This window comes from Styela clava, chromosome 15 (assembly GCF_964204865.1).
Source record: "Styela clava chromosome 15, kaStyClav1.hap1.2, whole genome shotgun sequence".
Classification (NCBI taxonomy): Eukaryota; Metazoa; Chordata; class Ascidiacea; order Stolidobranchia; family Styelidae; genus Styela; species Styela clava.
The window spans coordinates 5,427,650-5,446,813 of NC_135264.1; the positions used below are offsets into that span (position 1 = coordinate 5,427,650).

The 19,164-nt window shown below is 35.6% G+C and overlaps 3 protein-coding genes across 3 annotated transcripts; 2 read left to right on the top strand and 1 right to left on the bottom strand.

Moving 5' to 3' along the window:
• Nucleotides 1–911: 911 nt before the first annotated feature.
• Nucleotides 912–4,319, bottom strand: LOC120343223 (uncharacterized). Its single transcript, XM_078109549.1, has 4 exons — nucleotides 2,262–4,319; nucleotides 2,010–2,073; nucleotides 1,599–1,695; nucleotides 912–1,405 (listed from the first exon to the last, which is right to left on the bottom strand). The coding sequence occupies exons 1-4, from the start codon at nucleotides 2,397–2,399 to the stop codon at nucleotides 1,303–1,305; spliced, it is 402 nt and encodes a 133-aa protein (XP_077965675.1). The 5' UTR covers nucleotides 2,400–4,319; the 3' UTR covers nucleotides 912–1,302.
• A 4,022-nt stretch (nucleotides 4,320–8,341) lies between these two features.
• LOC144411807 (fibrinogen C domain-containing protein 1-like) lies at nucleotides 8,342–9,721 on the top strand (the record flags this gene model as incomplete). Its single annotated transcript, XM_078109407.1, has 4 exons — nucleotides 8,342–8,503; nucleotides 8,627–8,723; nucleotides 9,221–9,317; nucleotides 9,394–9,721. Coding segments are annotated over 4 exons (684 nt in total), but the record flags the coding sequence as incomplete, so codon positions are not given.
• A 5,087-nt stretch (nucleotides 9,722–14,808) lies between these two features.
• LOC144411808 (microfibril-associated glycoprotein 4-like) lies at nucleotides 14,809–17,079 on the top strand. Its single transcript, XM_078109408.1, has 6 exons — nucleotides 14,809–15,082; nucleotides 15,345–15,401; nucleotides 15,874–16,025; nucleotides 16,146–16,242; nucleotides 16,529–16,625; nucleotides 16,708–17,079. Exons 1-6 carry the CDS (start codon nucleotides 14,809–14,811, stop codon nucleotides 17,030–17,032), a joined length of 1,002 nt encoding a protein of 333 aa, XP_077965534.1. The 3' UTR covers nucleotides 17,033–17,079.
• Nucleotides 17,080–19,164: the final 2,085 nt, after the last annotated feature.

Below are 19,164 nucleotides of genomic sequence, written 5' to 3' on the forward strand. Positions count from 1 at the left end.
TTGCTTATGGATTTGAATTGAGATGATTTCCATAACTGAATAGAATTTTTATTGTAAGAAATTAAAACGTTCGGTTTGTAGATCACAGGTCTCTGCCACTTCCTATCTCAAGAACATTCAAATTGTCTGTAACAGTATGAACGAGAAAGCTGTATTATGGAAACGCGTCAACTCAACACATTGGCCCCGATGTGGTATCCGCTATGAGATATTAACTGCCTTCGACGTACTTTTCAGAAGACCATTATATTCATTGAATCTAGCATTACGTTCTATTCAGTAGGATGTTTTTTCAAACAAAATTAGGCATATCTTGAAGCAGTTCAATGACCGGAAAACAACGATTAGAATAACGTCATGGTGTATTTAACCGCCCCAGGGACAGACTGGAGCGAGCTAAATGCATTCGAAAATTAAGTTACCAACTCTCGTAAATAGCTGAGAGTGTGTAGCAAATTAAGATCAGACTTCTGTATTAAGTTCATATTCATAATAATATCTTAAATAGCATTAGGTGTAGCAGAAGGTACACAGGCGTAATTGAACGACAAAATTCCAGTTAAATATAAACCACTAGTTACTACACTCTAAGAAATTTTTACCGGTAATCGCCTGGCATTACATATGACAGGGATGCAGCTGCGAAACTTTAATGCAATTTTAGCGTAAAAATTACAGGAATTTCCGGTAAAATCGCCGTTAATCACCCGTGAATTTCGCAGGATGTTACTAGTAATCCTTACAAGTTTTTTCCGGTAATTATTACCGGCAATCCGTAGTAAAATTTACCGACGCTATCCTGTAAATTTACGTTTAAAATCCGGTGAACTTACATTCAAAAACCCGGTAAAAATCACCGTTATCCTCCTGGCATTACATTTTACCGGACATAATCAGTAAATATTACAGGCTATTATAAGAAACCGAATTTATTTACAAATAAAATGAAATTGGAAACTATGCGAATGAAACGGAAAGAAATTGTACAACAGTGATAAACCATGAAGAAAGAAATGGTGAAAACAGTAATAAACCCTGAAGAAAAAAATTGTATAAAAAAAACAGTGATAAACCATAAAATAGAAACACTGAGGAATAGAATGAGTGAAAAAAAACCTAAATTTCATAAAAACAGCTAAAACCTGAAAATGAGAAAATTCCAAATTTTTATATGTCAAATGGATAAGGCACATTATCATCTGAAATATAATTTAAACAGTGAAAAAGTGTAATCTGTCCAAAGCAGTGCAAGTTTCTTTGTATAAAGTTTGTGGAAGTTTTCATTGTTGATGGTATATTGAATTATTGGAATTTTTCCAGTAGGGCCTGAACTTTTGGGTGTAGTCTATTTTCATCAGTCTTCTTTTTTGAGCGGGGGGCATTGTCACCAATTCCTGCGAAGTATCTGAAATGGAATGTGTAAACAGGTTCAACGACAAATATACAAAAATAAAAATAACTTTTGACTAAGTTCTAATATTTTTAGCATTAAATACTTGCCGCCAACCAATCTAATGCCCTTGCAAGCCTGAATGCTCGCAGAGTATATCTAATTAAGTGATAATATGATTGTTAAACTAGCATTCAGAATAGCTCACCGTTGTACAAACTCGTACGTTTTCTTTGCCTCCTTCGGGTATTGCATATTGAAAACGTAATAAGATCCAAAGGCGCATGTCACTGCATCGAAGAAATCTGCACATTCAATATATAAAGACTTTTCCAATACCGTATTACATGTAGCTTTCTAGCATTGATAAGAGAGGTGCCTGAAAATATATTCAAATTATATTCTATTACAATTTTTATCGACATATATGCGTAAAGACCGGATATAAAGAAATTGTCTTTTTCCACATTGTGGGCACAAATGGCGTTCTGGATATTAGCCGTGATCATTCACATTATGTCAAAAAGCATGGGATGTCTGTGTAGATACAGACCAATATCATGAAGTGTATAGGTTATAACGTTTTTCTGATAAAATTAAACAAAAAAAACATTCTTACCACGAATGATAACTGTTGGTGTTGGCTGCACAACCTCACATATTCTCTCGTCTGTTACATCTTCCTATAGATGGATAAAATAAAGGATTGAGTAATGTATATGATAAAATATATCATTAAAATTCCCAAATATCACACCCCATATCGTTAACTGCCAGATGGACCTGACCAAATATTTAACTTACAAATTTAAAATAAACCTCACTAGGAAGAATAAGTAGTTTTTTTACACAATTCCAAAATTGTACCCACATCAAATATCTGGTAAATGGATGATAATTCCTCTTTGAAATAACATGCCAAGAGATCCAGAAATCTCAAAGTTTTTGGAGCTTTAGACTGATGCTTCTCACACTCGACCTTTATGGATGAAGCCAAGATCAACACCATCAGTTTCGAGAATTTTCAAATCATTCAGCAAAGGCTTGAAAATATCTTCAACGCTCGAAGATTCAAGATATTTTTCTTTCACCAGCAATACCAGCTGAATAGAGTTTATTTTGGATCGACAATATGGATAGATGTTTCCCAGAGACAAATAACAAGCCAGAATTTTATGCTTTCTTTTGGCAGATCCTAAGGGATTAACAATTTCGAAAGCATCTTGATATAAGATTATTTGAAGTCGAGGTAACGAGTTATTACATTGAAAAAATGTATTATTCATAATAGTTTCTCCATCCTTTACATCTACTTGATGTCCATCATTGCAAGGGGGATTCAAAAACTGTTGTCTGATAGAAGAAAATTTGAACAAAGCTCTTATAGACTGTAAAATTGGGACATATTCATAGGTTGCCGGCTCCAAATATTCACGGTTAGTAGAACGCCCTATATTGAAAGATATTGGTTCAACAAATGGAAATTGTCGTTTGTAAAATTGTTCAGGAGAATATTTCGTTCGGAGAGTGCCATCACTGATTGGATTTGACATTAGTGCATTAGAAACAGAACTCTGCAGCTCCTCAATTACGGATTCAGGAACACCCCCACTGGTTGAGATATTTTTGATGACATCCAACACAATTTCACTTTGTTTGATTATGAGCAATGATTTTTGGTGTATTATTTTGTCAATTGTGATACCGGGAACCAAATGTCTATATTGTAGAGATGCATAAAAAAGCGCACTTTGTTTATAAAATATTTCTGAAGGATTTTCTGATATTGCCACTGGTTCCACGTCGGAAAAGTTTGTTTCAGCTTCAGTATCTATGGATGAAGATGTTGCTCCACATATTGGATAATGTATGGATTTATGACAACGATAAATATGACTACAGACCAGTCTGGATTTCATGGCCTTTTTGAACGAGAAATCGGGCGTGCAATCAGAAATTCCCGCGTGCAAATAAGAATTCCTGGCGTGCAATTATAGCTCACGACGTGCAAAACAACTGCACTCGCGTGCAACTGACTTTGACATCAGATACCTCTCAATACATCCGCGTAAAATTACCGGTATCGGATAAAAAATACGTTGAATCAGAGAAAAAATGGACGTTTGACCTTTGACCTCAAACATTATTTCTACAGTTTGTCGCTAATTTTGAGAGTGTTTGTGCAACTTTGGATACCGGTACTGTTCAGTACATCCGCGTAAAATTATTGGATAAAAAATACGTTGAACCAGAGCAAAATGGACATACTTTGTCATTAATTTTGGTAGTGTTTTTACGTAGAATTAATGGATAAAAAATACGTCAAATTAGAGCAAAATGGACGTTTGACCTTTGACCCCAAACATTATTTTCATACTTTGTCACTAATTTTGGGAGTGTTTGAGCAACTTTAGATACCGGTACTGTTCAGTACATTCGTGTAAAATTATTGTATGAAAAATACGCTGAATCAGAGCCGTACTTGGCCATTGGTGCGGAGGCGATCTTTTCGTCCATAACTATTCTCACGGGATTCCTATTTCCTATCATTCAACACGATATGGACCTTTCCCCGAGCATCGACTACCTTGTTTACTTCGTGACATTGGCCAATCAGCAAGATGCAAAAAGGACGTAACAATGAGAGGAATTTTTCGCGGGTGAAAGGTTGGGGAAAGGTCCATGGTCTTTTTGCTTCGCAATATTTCGATCAGACCAAATCTTGCAAGCTGGTATTTGTCGACAATTGTGGAGTTATAATATTTTGGCATCTTTATATTACTGGATTATTGATTTTAAAACCATTTAAACCGATTTACATTGGTGAGCAATTGCAAATTTTCGGCGTGCAAAATTGATTTCGCTCGCGTGCATTTTTGCGGAGCGCTAGCGCCCTCGGGCGTGCACCTGCCATGGAATCCAGCCTGGACTACAGAGTGATCTATAATTGCTGTAATCTTTCAAGCAGTTTATATAAGGGCAAATAATCACTGATCCAAATTTAGTATGAGTCTTCAAATGCTTCAAAATTTCTTTCAAATTATCTCCTTTGAAACTACAGGAAGCAATGCAGCAATTTTATTAACTTCCATGGATTATCAAAATTTAAATACTTTTCATGTGATGTTACTGTGTTAACAAAAATAAAATTGTGATTTTATATTTAGTCTACTACAATATTGTAATACCATAGACAATAATCAATCAATCAATAGAGCAGCGGTCTCAATATCCAGATATCACTGGAAAATAACAATCGGCTGTTTTTGTCACTAGATTTTAAACAGAAACAGCAGCTTACATACCGGTACCATACTGTTAGCTATTTTTGCCCTTCGATTTATAGAAAGTGTCAGAGAGTAGACAATATACACAAACATTTAAATGCTGAATGTACCAGAACATACCGCTACGACTGTACAACTGTAGTCTATCAGGATACGATATTCTATTACTACATTATCGGCATTCGCTGCAGATTATATGAACTCTGGAACAAATCAAACTTTAAAAGGGATGTACCGGTACACTTAATGTGACTTGCAGCCTTATACCAATACAGTCTGATAAAGTCCAGAAGTCATTGTACCGGTAGTTATTCTTAAGTTTAAAAAATACTTCAATAACTACTGAACTTATGTACCGGCAATCACTGAATCAGTTAAGACTATCTGTTAGGTACCGGTACCGTACATCACCAAAATTTTATTAGTTACCGTACCGTTGACCTTAACGTGGCCGATATCGGTACAGTCAGACAGTTAGTCTAAATCTGTAAATGCAGAAATGGGTAAAAAGCAATGCTGCAAGTCCGCAGGTCCGAAAAATATAAACTAGGAAACCCTAGCTCTTGTCTGATCTCAAAAACATATAACGGTACCGTACCGTACCGGTATCCAAAACATGATGCAGTGATGGGGGGTCTTACTACTTACTGCAAGTGCAGTTTCAAGTATTCTGTGGCATCTGCAGCTGCCGCAAAACCATGGCGGTATTTCCATACCATGGCCGCTACGGCCAAACTCATGGCAACTGACTTTTTAGCTGCCACAAACCAATGTCGAGCTGCCGTCACCGCGGCAGCAAATTGAAAACCAATGGCAGGTAAAATTTTGCTGCCGTAACCGCGGCAGGTGGGCCGTAAAGACAGGGCTGTCTATTATGGTGACAAATATTGTGTAAGTTGGAACGTTTTTCCTATGGATACAGTTTTGATTGATTTGGGGTTAGGGTTAGGGTTTAAGTAGATATAATTCCACATGATCAATTAAAATCTGGTACATTAATTTGTGAATATACCGTTAATACTGATTACTGAATACTGAATAGCGCTATAAAACCATGGCAAGAGCTGCCGCGGTTCGTTCGTGGCAGGAGCTGCCATGAAGTGGTAAAAACTGCGCCTCACTTACTGAATACAGCGCAAAACACCGCAAAGAGCGCAAAAGAGCGCGAAACAGCGCAAAATAGCGCGAAACAGCGCAAAACGGAGGAAAACAGCGCGAAACAGAAGGAAACCAGCGCAAAACAGAGGGAAACAGCGCAAAACAGGAGACGCAGTCATTACCACCTCCTGCCACGAAAGAACCACGGCGCCTCTCGCCATGGTTTTATGGCGCTATTTCCGGTATATTTACAAGGTTATGTACCGGATTATTGGTCATCATGCGAAATTTTATCTATCTTTTTGGTGCTCCAGAAGTATGTGCACCAATATGTCGCACAACCTGATTCCGCTACACACACACACTTCTGGAGGTCCCTTTTTACCTAACCCTAACCCTAAAGCCAACCATATCCACATGGAAAATGTTCTAAATTATAGTACCCAAAATGTGTCACCAGCAAGCCATTACAGCATTACTGGCTACATACGTTGGTTTGTGTTTTTAATTTGCTGCCGTGGTAATCCAACTCAAAACAAGGGGGTCTTACTACTTACTGAATACAGCGCGAAACACCGCAAAGAGCGCAAAACAGCGCAAAAGAGCGCGAAACAGCGCAAAATAGCGCGAAACAGCGCAAAACGGAGGAAAACAGCGCGAGCCCTCTGTTTTGCGCTGTTTCGCGCTCTTTTGCGCTGTTTCGCGCTCTTTGCGGTGTTTCGCGCTGTATTCAGTAAGTAGTAAGACCGGTGATGGGTACGGTACCGTACCAGGGTACGGTACGATAGATCAGTATCGTATTCTACGGTACAGAAGTATCGAATCCTATTTAGACAGTAATAGTTGGCACTAAAACAAACACAACACATACATTATGACATTTGCAAACCCAAATCTGCATATCGCCCAACTATCCTGCTTCCGGTACGGTAACAATAACAACTGACGATAACCAACAAACGGACAAAGAGCATCGCTCAAAGTCCAATTTTACAAGTCAAAAGACAAAGAATCGGATGGCGTGATAATTCACGTGATTGAATACCGCCTCTTATTGGCTGCTGTCTTTTAGCAGTGTGCGCACGCAGTGTTATATACTGCCCCGCCCCCAATGCCTGTAATATTTACCGTTTTTTTTTCGTAAAATCCGTTACCGACTCATTTTTGTAATTTTTTACCCACAAAATGAGGGGAAAATTTACCGAACATTTCTTAGAGATTTTAACTATAGTTAAAATGTATCTTCGAGTATCGTTGAGTATATTTTACAAAACGTTTTATTCAATTGAATAAAAATATACTTATATTATATATTACAGATAAATTAACAGTAAAATGAGCTCATACGACATATTCATCGTTCTTGTACTTTTATTGTACAGTAGTAGTTCAGTCTTAAGTCAAGAAGACACCGGACTCTGTACAACGATTTACGAATACTGCAAACTACATCAAACAAGCGGTGGCCAAAGTGAATCATGTGCCAATCAGAACACAAAACCTGGTCGGGTTGGAAAAACTGGTCCACGTGGTATGCCGGGACAAAAAGGAGAGCCAGGAGTCGTTGATTACAATCGTGTCAATACCAAAATATCAGTGGACATTTCAGGTACTATATTAATCATTAAATTCATACATTTGTCCTGGTGTTTTTGATATTCATGGATGCAGACGATTATCCATTAGTTCATATAATCAAAATTAAATATTTAATAATAATATTACCTGCAATTACATGCTAGAATAGCAAAGATGTAATTGAGAATTAAACAAGTAATAAGTAATACAGTATATGCAGTTTGGCACAGTCATGTATAATAAGTAAATACATCTAGCCCAATCAACTACCCATTTTTAAGCATCCGATTTTCGGCACCCATAATCAACACACAACTTATACACATGTAATATTGGTAAATTAGTAATAACGATTAGTTTCTTTTCAACATTGCAGAAAGGAAATGCGTCTGAATGAAAAATACAATAAGTTGGAAGAAGAATTATTCAGAGGTAAAAATAATATTTAAATCGTACGACATAAAGCGATCCCATAGTTGGCCCAGTTAGGTTTCGCCTAATAATAGCTTTTGCCCTTACGCCCCTGAATACTCTATGTTGGTATCTTCTCAATACATTCATCAAATTGGATTTAATTCCTGACATAGAGCCTTGTTTTAATCTAGCGAATATGTAGACGACACAAATTTATTTTCGATATATAATCGACAAGACAGCAACGTTTGGACAAATCTAAATCAACTAGAAAAAGTAATGTGAAAATATGCTGAACGCTGATTGTTTAGCCAATACAAGATTCAAGCTTGCACCGGCTCTCTGACACCGATAAAATAAATGTATGCTCTGGCAAATTTTGTTTTAAGCAATTTTGTATGGAAAAATAAAATACCGATAAATTTGAATATTAGACACGAATTGATTGTGTATTCGACCCCCCTTTTGTCCATAGTTACCATAGAGTAAAATTATGCCTGAAAAAGGTGTCATGGGAAAGTTGTTTAGGAAAAAACACCATGACATTAAAAATATGCGCGGAACAATTGAATAATTATATTTAGATCGTTATTATCCGGATAGTTGTCGAGGATTACACAAACTCAATTCTCTTTCTTGGAATGAAACCGGAGGAGTTTTTGAAATATATCCCACTCCGGTTTCTGAAAAGATTGAAGTTTACTGTGATCTCATGACAGATGAAGGAGGATGGATTGTGAGTTGAATCGATTCACTTAATCAAAATAGAATTTAGAAATAAAAAATTATCTAAAATCTCTATTTATAATGAAAACAAAACAAATCAAACTTGACTTAAAAGTTGGATGTTTTCACAAAGGTATTTCAACGTCGAATGGATGGCTCTGAAGATTTTTATAGGGGATGGGATGATTATGTAAATGGGTTTGGAAATACGATTGGAGAATTTTGGCTTGGTGAGTTTTGCCTATTCACATAAATACCATCGATGGCCTTCAATAAATATACGAATAGATGTGCGATGTGCATTTTTTTCGTTTAAGGACATGGATAATGTGCGTCCGGATACGTGAAAAATCAGCAGAAGATTTTTTTTTGTTTCTGATCATTTTGTTCTAATTTGCTTCGCTCGGTAATGTAGGCCTACTTAATTATTGAAAAACATTTCATTTTTCCCATTGATGAATAAGACAAATATGTTATATCCTAACTTATTCCTCTTAAACGCATCAACGCATTCATCAGGATTGTTCACGGAAAGGTTATTTCCGTGGGAATCTTACTAATCTGGGATCTTAAGAATTTATCTCGGGTTGTGTCGATGTAAAATCAATAGTTTTCGAGTTTTTAACTCGTTACGAAGAATGATCTATCATAGGGTTCTCAATCCGCATTTCCCGATTTTAACGTGTAATTTTAATTCATTTAGAGAAAAACTACAAAATTTTATTAGGTTTAGAAAATATCCACCAGATGTTGAAAGGCAAGACGTTTGAACTCAGAGTAGACATGGAAGACTGGGAAGTAAACAAAGCCTATGCAAAATATGGGTATAACTTCGAACATTCATGTTAATTTAAAATCACGTTTATAATTGATTGTTTTTGTATGCTCTAATATTTTCAGAACATTTTCAATCGGCGATTCTTCAACGAATTATCGCTTAACGGTCGGTCAATACAGTGGGAATGCTGGAAATTCTTTAGGAGACGCCCAACATCAACGACGACCCTTCACAACTAAAGACGCAGATCATGATACATATCGTGACAAAAACTGTGCTGTCACTTTCAAGGGAGCGTTCTGGTACGGAGCTTGTCATAAAACAAATCTGAATGGGCTGTATATCAAAGGTGGAAAGGCACAATACGCAATCTCTGATGTCTGGTATGACTGGAAAGGTCATGAATATTCTTTGAAGTTTGTTGAAATGAAAATGAGACAGAAGCAATAGACGAATTTTATATGGTTTACATATAATATCCATTAGCCAGCATTTGTAAAATATATACTTTACAACAATATTAATAATAACTTATACAAATCGAGAGTTTTTTTATGATGGCTATATTAAATAGATTCATAAAGATTTCTTGATATACTCTAGCTTTTTTATATTAACAATAGCTAGTTTATCGCATATCGTTTTGTCGCACTTCCAATGCAAATGATCTTGCAATGTTTGCAGAAGTTCAAGCTAAGTAATGGACTATGACGTGATCAATCAATATTAATATTGACAAATTGCAATAAATTCATATATATATATATATATATGATCTGCAAACGTTGAAGGGAAGTTTTGGAAAATTATTTGCGCCTGGCCGATAATCTTTTTTTGTATATTGCATAATGGGCATGCCATTTCGTTTGTTCCACAAAAAGCCACGTTTCTCAAATTGCTTTGAAATATGACATAAAAAGGATATCAACTGGGCCATCGTATCAGAGTGTGACGCTTTCAATTCATCAAAAATAGGTGTGAGCAGTTTTGAGAGGAAAATTCATTATTTTTTTCATATATTGACTTAAATCTTACGTTAAAGGACTATTTGGCATCCCTGATAATTAAAGGTAACATTACGGAACGGGTACCCAAACCAATAATACGGTCACAGTATATTGAATACATTGATCTAAGCGTGCAATCTTACTACAAATCTATTACGGCAGGGGTCGGCAACCTTTTGTCGCTCGTGGGCCAAAATTAAGGTTGCAAGTCATTGGCGGGCCGCACATATTTTTAGAAAGTTGAAAAATCGAACGGATGATACTCTTTATCATAAAAATTAAGCAGTGATACATCTCTCGAATAGAATATAGATTTATTTCCTCATTGCATCTCATAAAATTCCATTTGAATATTTTCGGCGCCATTGAACCCTTTGCACTTAGCATCAACTTTTCTGCGTTTTGTTGCCATTTGCTTAATTATAATTAAATTATATGCTCAATAAACGAGTAATTGTGAATTATATAATCGTTAGGTTATAATACAAAAAATATATTTGTCAAAACGAATGTTTTGTTACCATAATTTAGTGAAGCGTCGCGGGCCGAATCCGGCCCGCGGGCCGTAGGTTGCCGACCCCTGTATTACGGCATAATACTTGTTTCGTTTCTCTTATTATACCGTGATACTCAAGTAACATACTATCATTTTTTGACCACGTTGAGATGAATTGAATTGAAAAATAGGTTACCTAACAAAAATTATACCCGCTATTAATGCGTTACCTTTTAGTTTAATTGCGATAATTGACAAACGAAGCGTTGGCAAGTGGATATGAAATTGATGAAGGCTTGGGGAATGCGCCGAAACATTCAGTGATTTCTTCAATTTGTCTCCCGCACTTTACACAACGCCGGGGGATTTCTCAATGCTTCCTATGCTTCCGAAATGCACTCAGGCTTGAATCCTACGAATACTCCGACACTTTTTCAGGCAAATTATACAAAATCTCATATAACTATAGCCACTGAAACAACGCCATCCAATCGTTCTCATGACTATGTTTTACGTTTTAATTTTATTTATTATCAAACCAGATATATGTAATCATTTCCTAATTCCAGACGTAAGTCCACTTTCGCAGTTTTGCAAAAAGAAAAAATGAGCACTGGATAAATCATCAATAATAATTGTAAACAAGACGTCCAATGCTAACGAGTACAGCAAAATCTGAAGTTTCGAGAAAATGGGTAGGTAATTGGAAGTTAATTGCATCCTGTTGAAATTAGGTTTGGCTTTATTGGAAAGTTTAATTTGAGTTTTTAGAAGTCAGCTTGTTATATTTTAAATGAAATTCGCTAGGTAGGCAAATGTATCTAAATTTCATAAACCCCTTCATTGATAACCAAATATTAAAGCAATTGCTAAGTGCTTGTCAATCATCTTTTTTAATTGAGAATTGGAACCAAATCACGCTCAGCCGTGCAGTTTCACGAATGCACAATCTTGCCAAGTCTGTATAGAACCCTCAGAAAATTTGGTGTTTTACAAAACTACAAAATCTTCATTAAACAGAGATGCGATCTGCGGTCAACCCAGTTATTCGTATCTGGCCCTCCTGTATGGGAGGTTGTACAACCCTGAAATAGAGCATAGCTTCATGAGTATAAGCATTTTCCTTATAGAAAGAAGATATTTTTGAGCAAAGGGCATCTTAGCATGACGAAACAATTTTACGAATGTCGTCGTCTTGCCGATAGACTAGGATTCTTAGAATGGACTCAGCCTTTGTAGCGAAGTCTTTCGCAAGGCATTGCACGCTAAACGAATGGCTCACACTTCCACGTGTCCCATGCAGAGTTGGATCAATTGTAATTTGTAATCGATGTAATTAATTACAGTTTTTCGTGTAATTGTAATGTAATTGAGGCATTTTCTCTTTGTGTAACTGTAATTTGCTAAAATTTTGGCTCAATTACACTTTCAATTAGACCAGGGGTCACCAAACTACGGCGTCCTTTCATCTGGCCCGCAATGACACGAAAAGGGCGAAATATTTTTCCAAGGATTGTTTTGCGAGAATCGCCTACCTTTTTTATTTCGTAACATTAGTCAATCAGCAAGATCCGAAAAAGTGACGTAACAATATGCCTTTTCGCATCCGTTAAGACACTCAGACAGTTTTTCAGTCGTGGTCGTAAACAATACCTCATTTTGTGATTTCGAATGCTATTCGATAGTTTGCATTTTGACGAAAACCCATTAATGCATTGGAAGAAAAAATCAGAAGAATTTCCCAGGCTTGCTTCTTTAGCCAAGAATTATTTGGGACTAACATCAACATCAGTCCCTTGAGAAAGAATAAATTTATTGGGGTCAGAAACTTTTCGCGGCCTAATTTCCATCCAGTGCAATCCAACAGTTTTTAAGCAAGTGAAACTGTAAATACGAATCAAAATATACTAGTCAGGTTAGTGGCCACAATGATCGTTTTGACCAAAACTTTTGGTATTTTGTGTTGTTGTTCTTGTTCTTTGACATAGTTATTGAAAAGTCACTTTTCTCTTCGATTACTGGACCAAATGCTTTGTGAAATTTTCAGTGGTTGAAGATGGAATTTTTTTCTAGAAGGATATTACTTTTTTCATTTCTAAATTTCGTATGAAATCGGATATTTCGTCCAAGATTTTGCTGTATTATTTTATTCATGGGAACACTGGCTGTCTGATTTGATTCTTGCTACGCGAAACTCGGAATTTTTTTGAGGGTATCGGCAGCGTCAAGGGTAAAAACTGCTTCACTCTGTGTAACGTGTCCATATATTTGAGCATTGCTTTGTTGTAATTGTAAATGTATTTGTAAATGTAATTTGATATTTTTTGCACGGAGTAATTTTGATGTAATTGAAAAATTTAAGGGAGTAATTGTAATGGTATTTGTAATTCAACTGAATTATTGTAATTGATCCAACTCTGGTCCCATGTTGATGGTGCTGCATAAGTCAATATAGATGAAGCTACCTCATTTTCATCACAGCCTTTTCAAACAATTTTTTTAACAAATCTCTGAAGTCTGAACAAACAACCTATACCACTGAAGAATGGTTAATTAAAAAAGAATATCTTTTTCAGACGGGGAAACATTGATTTTAAAAAACAACGTAGTTTTCAAAAGTAGTCATATTCTATTTAGATAGGACTGGAAATAAGTAATCAGTAAATCGTTCTTAGATGCTCACGGGCAATTCCAGGTAATATTCCCTATTCTAATTTACACTTACCCAATAATTATTAATTTGCACAAATTTTTTCTGGTGGTCTCTAATTCAAAATAATAAAATGCATGGACGTCACCAAGAAATCACAAAATCAAAAATATGATTGTTGGTGATAATTGTACGATAATGATAAGTTCAGAATTAGTTGGCAGTTGAAATATATTGGTCATATACCTATAATTAAATGACACTAATTAGTATATTCGGGAAGTAGTGTCGAAGGTTTCAAATTACCATATTTCCCGTCCACTGAACTTGAAATTATGGCATTTAGGGTTATACTTGATTTTCGTATCCATATGATTATAGTACTTCCTGTTACGAAGTACTTTTCCAGTTACATCTTGCTAGTTACTAGACTGTTTCGATGTGTTACTTCGGCAAATTTACATGAAAATGCTGTAAATAATAACGTAACAAGCCCAGTTTTCATATTATCACCCGTGAATTCAGGCAATGCCGTTTTCTGCTGCGCCTTTAACACCAACAGTTGTAACTGACTCATTCAGTCCTGTTACGGTCAAATTGTTTTCTTTAAAATTCTAAGTTATGTAGAAAAGTTAGTTATTGTAAGAAATTGAAACGTTCGCTTTGTAGCCTTGTAGGTCACAAGTTTCTGCCACTTCCTATCTCAAAAACATTCGAATTGTATTTGGCAGTATGAACGAGGAAGCTGTATTATGGAAACACGTCCACTCAACTCATTGGCCACGATGTGCTATCCGCAATGAGATATTTACTGTCTCCAAACGGCATTCGACGTCACTTTCAGAAGACCATTATATATATTGAATCTAGCATTACGTTCTATTCAGTAGGATGTTTTTGAAAACAAAAACTGGCATACTGTGAAGCAGTTTAATGACCGAAATGCAAAGATTAGAATAACGTCATGGTGTGTTTACCGCCCGGGGGATAAGCTAAAGCGAACGAAAGGCATTCGAAACTTGAAGTACCAACTTTCATAAACAGCTGAGAACGTGTAGTAGAATTAGTAATCAGACATCCATCCTGGGTAAAACAGGATAACAATATCAAGCGCATTGTATGCTTTAATATTCATTATAAATACAGTTCAAGTTGTATTTGTCAATTAACAAGGAATAGTAATCCAGAATTCAAGTCACAATCATGATATATGAATTTTAGATAGCAATAAGTGTAGCAGGAAGTACACAGGCGTATTTTTAGGGAAATATTCAATCAAATATAGATTACTGATTTGAATACCTCTGTATATTGCTAACTATATTTCTACAAAACGTGTTGTTCAATTGGATGAATATATATTTCCATTATCAGATATATTAAAATGAGCTCATACGACATATACATCGTTCTCGTACTTTCATTGTACAGTATTAGTTCAGTCGTTAGTCAAGAAGACACTGGGCTCTGCACAACGATTTACGAATACTGCAAAATACACCAAACAAGCGGTGGCCAAAGTGAATCATGTGCCAATCAGAAAACAAAACCTGGTCGGGTTGGAAAAGCTGGTCCACGTGGCATGCCGGGACAAAAAGGAGAACCTGGAATCGTTGATTACAATCGTGTCAATATCGAAATATCAGAGGACATTACAGGTACTATATATATGTAATATTAACTTCATACATTTGTCCCGGTCTTTTCTAATTTTCATGGATTCAGACGAGCAATTCGTAATATGTAATATATACAGTATAGTCAGTTTGGCACACAATCATATATAAGTAAATAAATCTCGGCCAATCAACTACCCATTTTCAAGCATCAAATTTTCGGCACCTGTGATTAATTTACAACTTATCCGCATGTAATATTGGTAAATTAGTTTTAGCAATTACTTTCTTTTCAACATTGCAGAAGCGGAAATGCGTCTAAATCAAAAATACAATAAGTTGGAAGAAGCATTGCACAGAGGTAAAAATGGGTATTTGAAGTCATGAAGCGATCCCATAATTGGCTCAACTTGGTTTCGCCGAATAAAAACTGTCGCGATTACGTCCTCGACTACTGGGATTCAATTCGTGACATGTTACCTTGTTTTAATCTACCACATATGTCGGCGACACAAATATATTCTCGTTATAAAATCGACAGAGCTAAATCAACTAATAAAACTAATGTGAAATTTTGCTGAACGCTCAATGTCTGACCAATAAAAGATTTAAACTTGCCTCCGTTCTCTGACACCGATAAAATGTATGCTCTGGCAAATTTTGTTTTAGGCAATTCTGTATGAAAAAATACCAATAAATTTGAATACTATACGCGAATGGATTGTACATTATAATCTCATTTTTCAATTAATGTAATGTAATACGTTGTTCCTGAAAAAACAACGACATTACATTAAAAATATATATATGCAAAATTTCATAAATTTATTCAGATCGGTATTATCCGGATAGTTGTCGAGGATTACACAAACTCAATTCACTTTCGTGGAATGAAACCGGAGGAGTTTTTGAAATCTATCCTACCCCTGTTTCTGAAAAGACTGAAGTTTACTGTGATCTCATGACAGATGAAGGTGGATGGATCGTAAGTTGAATCGATTCACTTAATCAAATTAGAATTTGTTGAAAAATTATCTAAAATCTCCATGTATAATAAAAACAAACCAATTCAAACTTGACTTGAAAGTGTAATGTTTTCACAAAGGTATTTCAACGTCGAATGGATGGCTCTGAAGACTTTTATCGTGGATGGAATGATTATGTGAATGGGTTTGGGAATACGATTGGAGAATTTTGGCTTGGTGAGTTTTTTTTTATCCACTTAAATGGTATCAACCTTTTATGCTGCAACAAGTTACTTATAAATGCTGTCAATAAAAAAATAAACAAAAAAAATGAAATAAAAAAATGGAAAAATGCTGGAGATATATTTCATCCCGTCCATTTTAAATATCCATATTCATGTTGCCCATATCCCAAAATTAACCTCAACAGAGAGATTAACAGACAGTTATGTGAAATGCACTATATAGCTATGCGGACAACAAATTTGACAAAAAAAAACGTATTCACGTTACTGATTTTTAGGTTTAGAAAATATCTATCATATATTGAAAGACAAGACGTATGAACTCAGAGTAGACATGGAAGACTGGGAAGGAAACAAAGCCTATGCAAAATATGGGTATGACATCGAACCTTCAATTTAATGTAAAATCTTTAATCAATTTTTAATTGCATCTTTTTATATACTCTATTATTTCTAGAACATTCTCGATTGGCGATTCTTCAACAAATTACCGTGTAACGGTTGGTCAATACAGTGGAAATGCTGGCGATTCACTTGGACATTCTCAACATCTAGGGCGACCCTTCACAACTAAAGACGCGGATCATGATACATCATCTGACAACTGTGCTGTTACTTTTAAGGGGGCATTCTGGTACGGAGCTTGTCATGCAACAAATTTGAATGGACTGTATATCAAAGGAGGGAAAGCGAAATATGGAATATCTGTGGTCTGGTATAGTTGGAAAGGCCTGGAATATTCTCTGAAGTTTGTTGAAATGAAAATGAGACAAAAACTGTGAACTACAAACTTACTACATTCATGAAGTAAATTTACACATATATAGTAGACATGATTTAATTTGGTATATTCAACGAAAGCACGCAAAAAAGAAAAAAAAATGAAAACTTAGAAATCAGAGGAGGGGCATAAGGAGATTTAAAAAGTGTTAACACTAGCAAATCTCATGAACCACACAAAGTTATATAAACAACAATTCTTTACTTTTGATGACATCATTACACAAAATTTCATATAGAAAACCGAAACCCATAGAGTCCACAGACACTATAAAAAGAGAAAGCCTTGTGAAGACAACAACGGTCTTTTTTACCAATGAAAATTTCTCAGCAATTGTTCCAACAACAGCATGAATAATAACAAAACGACCCTAAGGTCCACATCGTACCCAAAATCGCATCGTAAACAACATAGTTCGATGATTGAGCATATATATGGTTTTTGATTGAGAGAGGTTAACAGTGACAAAGAGCGACTTTGAGCGACATAAGTGAAGCATTGATAATGACGTCATCAGTGTCATCTTACACCCGCTTTCTTGGAGAAATAGCAACAATATCTACACATGTAAATACAACAGTAATTCACATTATAGGAATGTTAATTGGGATTGTTCACTCCAAGTATACAACAATTTGTCATCAATCAGCATAGGATATGTCACTCAAATGGCTGTATAAGTATATTCGGACGCATATCACGTTTGTATGTACACCAAATAAATGAATGTATATTGAATTGACTATACGTAGACATTGGTTGTATATGCATATGATTTGACTTAGATATTCGCATCGAATAAACACATTCATTTGTATATAGAGTTGACTATCCATACGTATGGCATCGGCTTATTATGTCCATGACTTAAATAGCTGTAGGCCTATGAGTATATTGAGTTGACTATATATAGATATATACATATAACTAACATTGTCTGTGTATGTACATTACATGAATGAACGTTTACAGTATGTATATTCAATTGGCTGCATATGCATAGGAGATAAGCTATGTATGTACATTATCCAAATGGCTGTATTTGTGTATTAGGTTTTCTGTTTATGCATATAACATTGACTGCATATGCACACTTAGTTGGCTCTGTATGTATATGAGTTAGCGGTATATGCATATTTTGGCTGTATATGTATATCACGTTTCCAACCTCACTCGCTTGAATGGACGTCAGCCCATTTGTCAAAATTGTGTAATTTTTATTAGCTGAACTCTATATATATATCTGTAACGCAACATTTTATTACACAAGCATGTGACGGATTTTCATTGCCAAAAAGTTTAGTTAGAGTTATTACCAAAGGCTAGTTCATCGCATCGCATCGTTTTTTCTCTCCTTCGAAACGATTGATCTTGCAATGTTTGCAGCAGTTGAAGCGTGGTAATGGAATATCACGTGATCTCGGGCATCGTGCGTCTTGAAGGAGAAATCTGATATTTAACGACTGCAATAAATTTGTATATAAATGTTCTATAAACGATGAAGCGAAGTTTTTGAAAATTATTTGCGTCTGGCCGATAATCTTTCTCTGTATATTGCATAATAGTCATGTCACATTTCTTTGGTGTCACAACAAGCTATGTATTTTAAATTACTCTGAAATATGATATAAAAAATAAAGGATATCAACTGGGCAATGTCGTATCAGAATGTGACGCTTGCAATTTATCCTAAATAGGCGTGAGCAGTTTTGAGAGAAAAATTACAGTACTTCCCTATATGTTGACAAGCAATAAGAAATCATATAGCACGGATAATTTTTTTTTTAGATGCAAAGAAATTTCAAAAGAACGTAACACACGCATTTAATAACAGGTTCGATGGTATTAACCATGATAACAAGTAACCTATTTTAAAAGATTCAAATCCCGTTTACTAAGACAATTCAGGAAAATGTAAAATGCCATAAAGGTCTTAGATCCTCGGCTCTAGCTCCTTAAAAGCAACACGGCTTTCGCCACCAACCCAAATAATGCATGTCGCTGGAACATTTATATATATATATATGACTTACCATATTCCTTGTCGACGGTGTTGGTAATCGAGCAGTAGACTGCGTTTGAGTAGAGTTGTAGCTCATTATAGGTTCACCGAAGAAAAATATCACTGGGCAA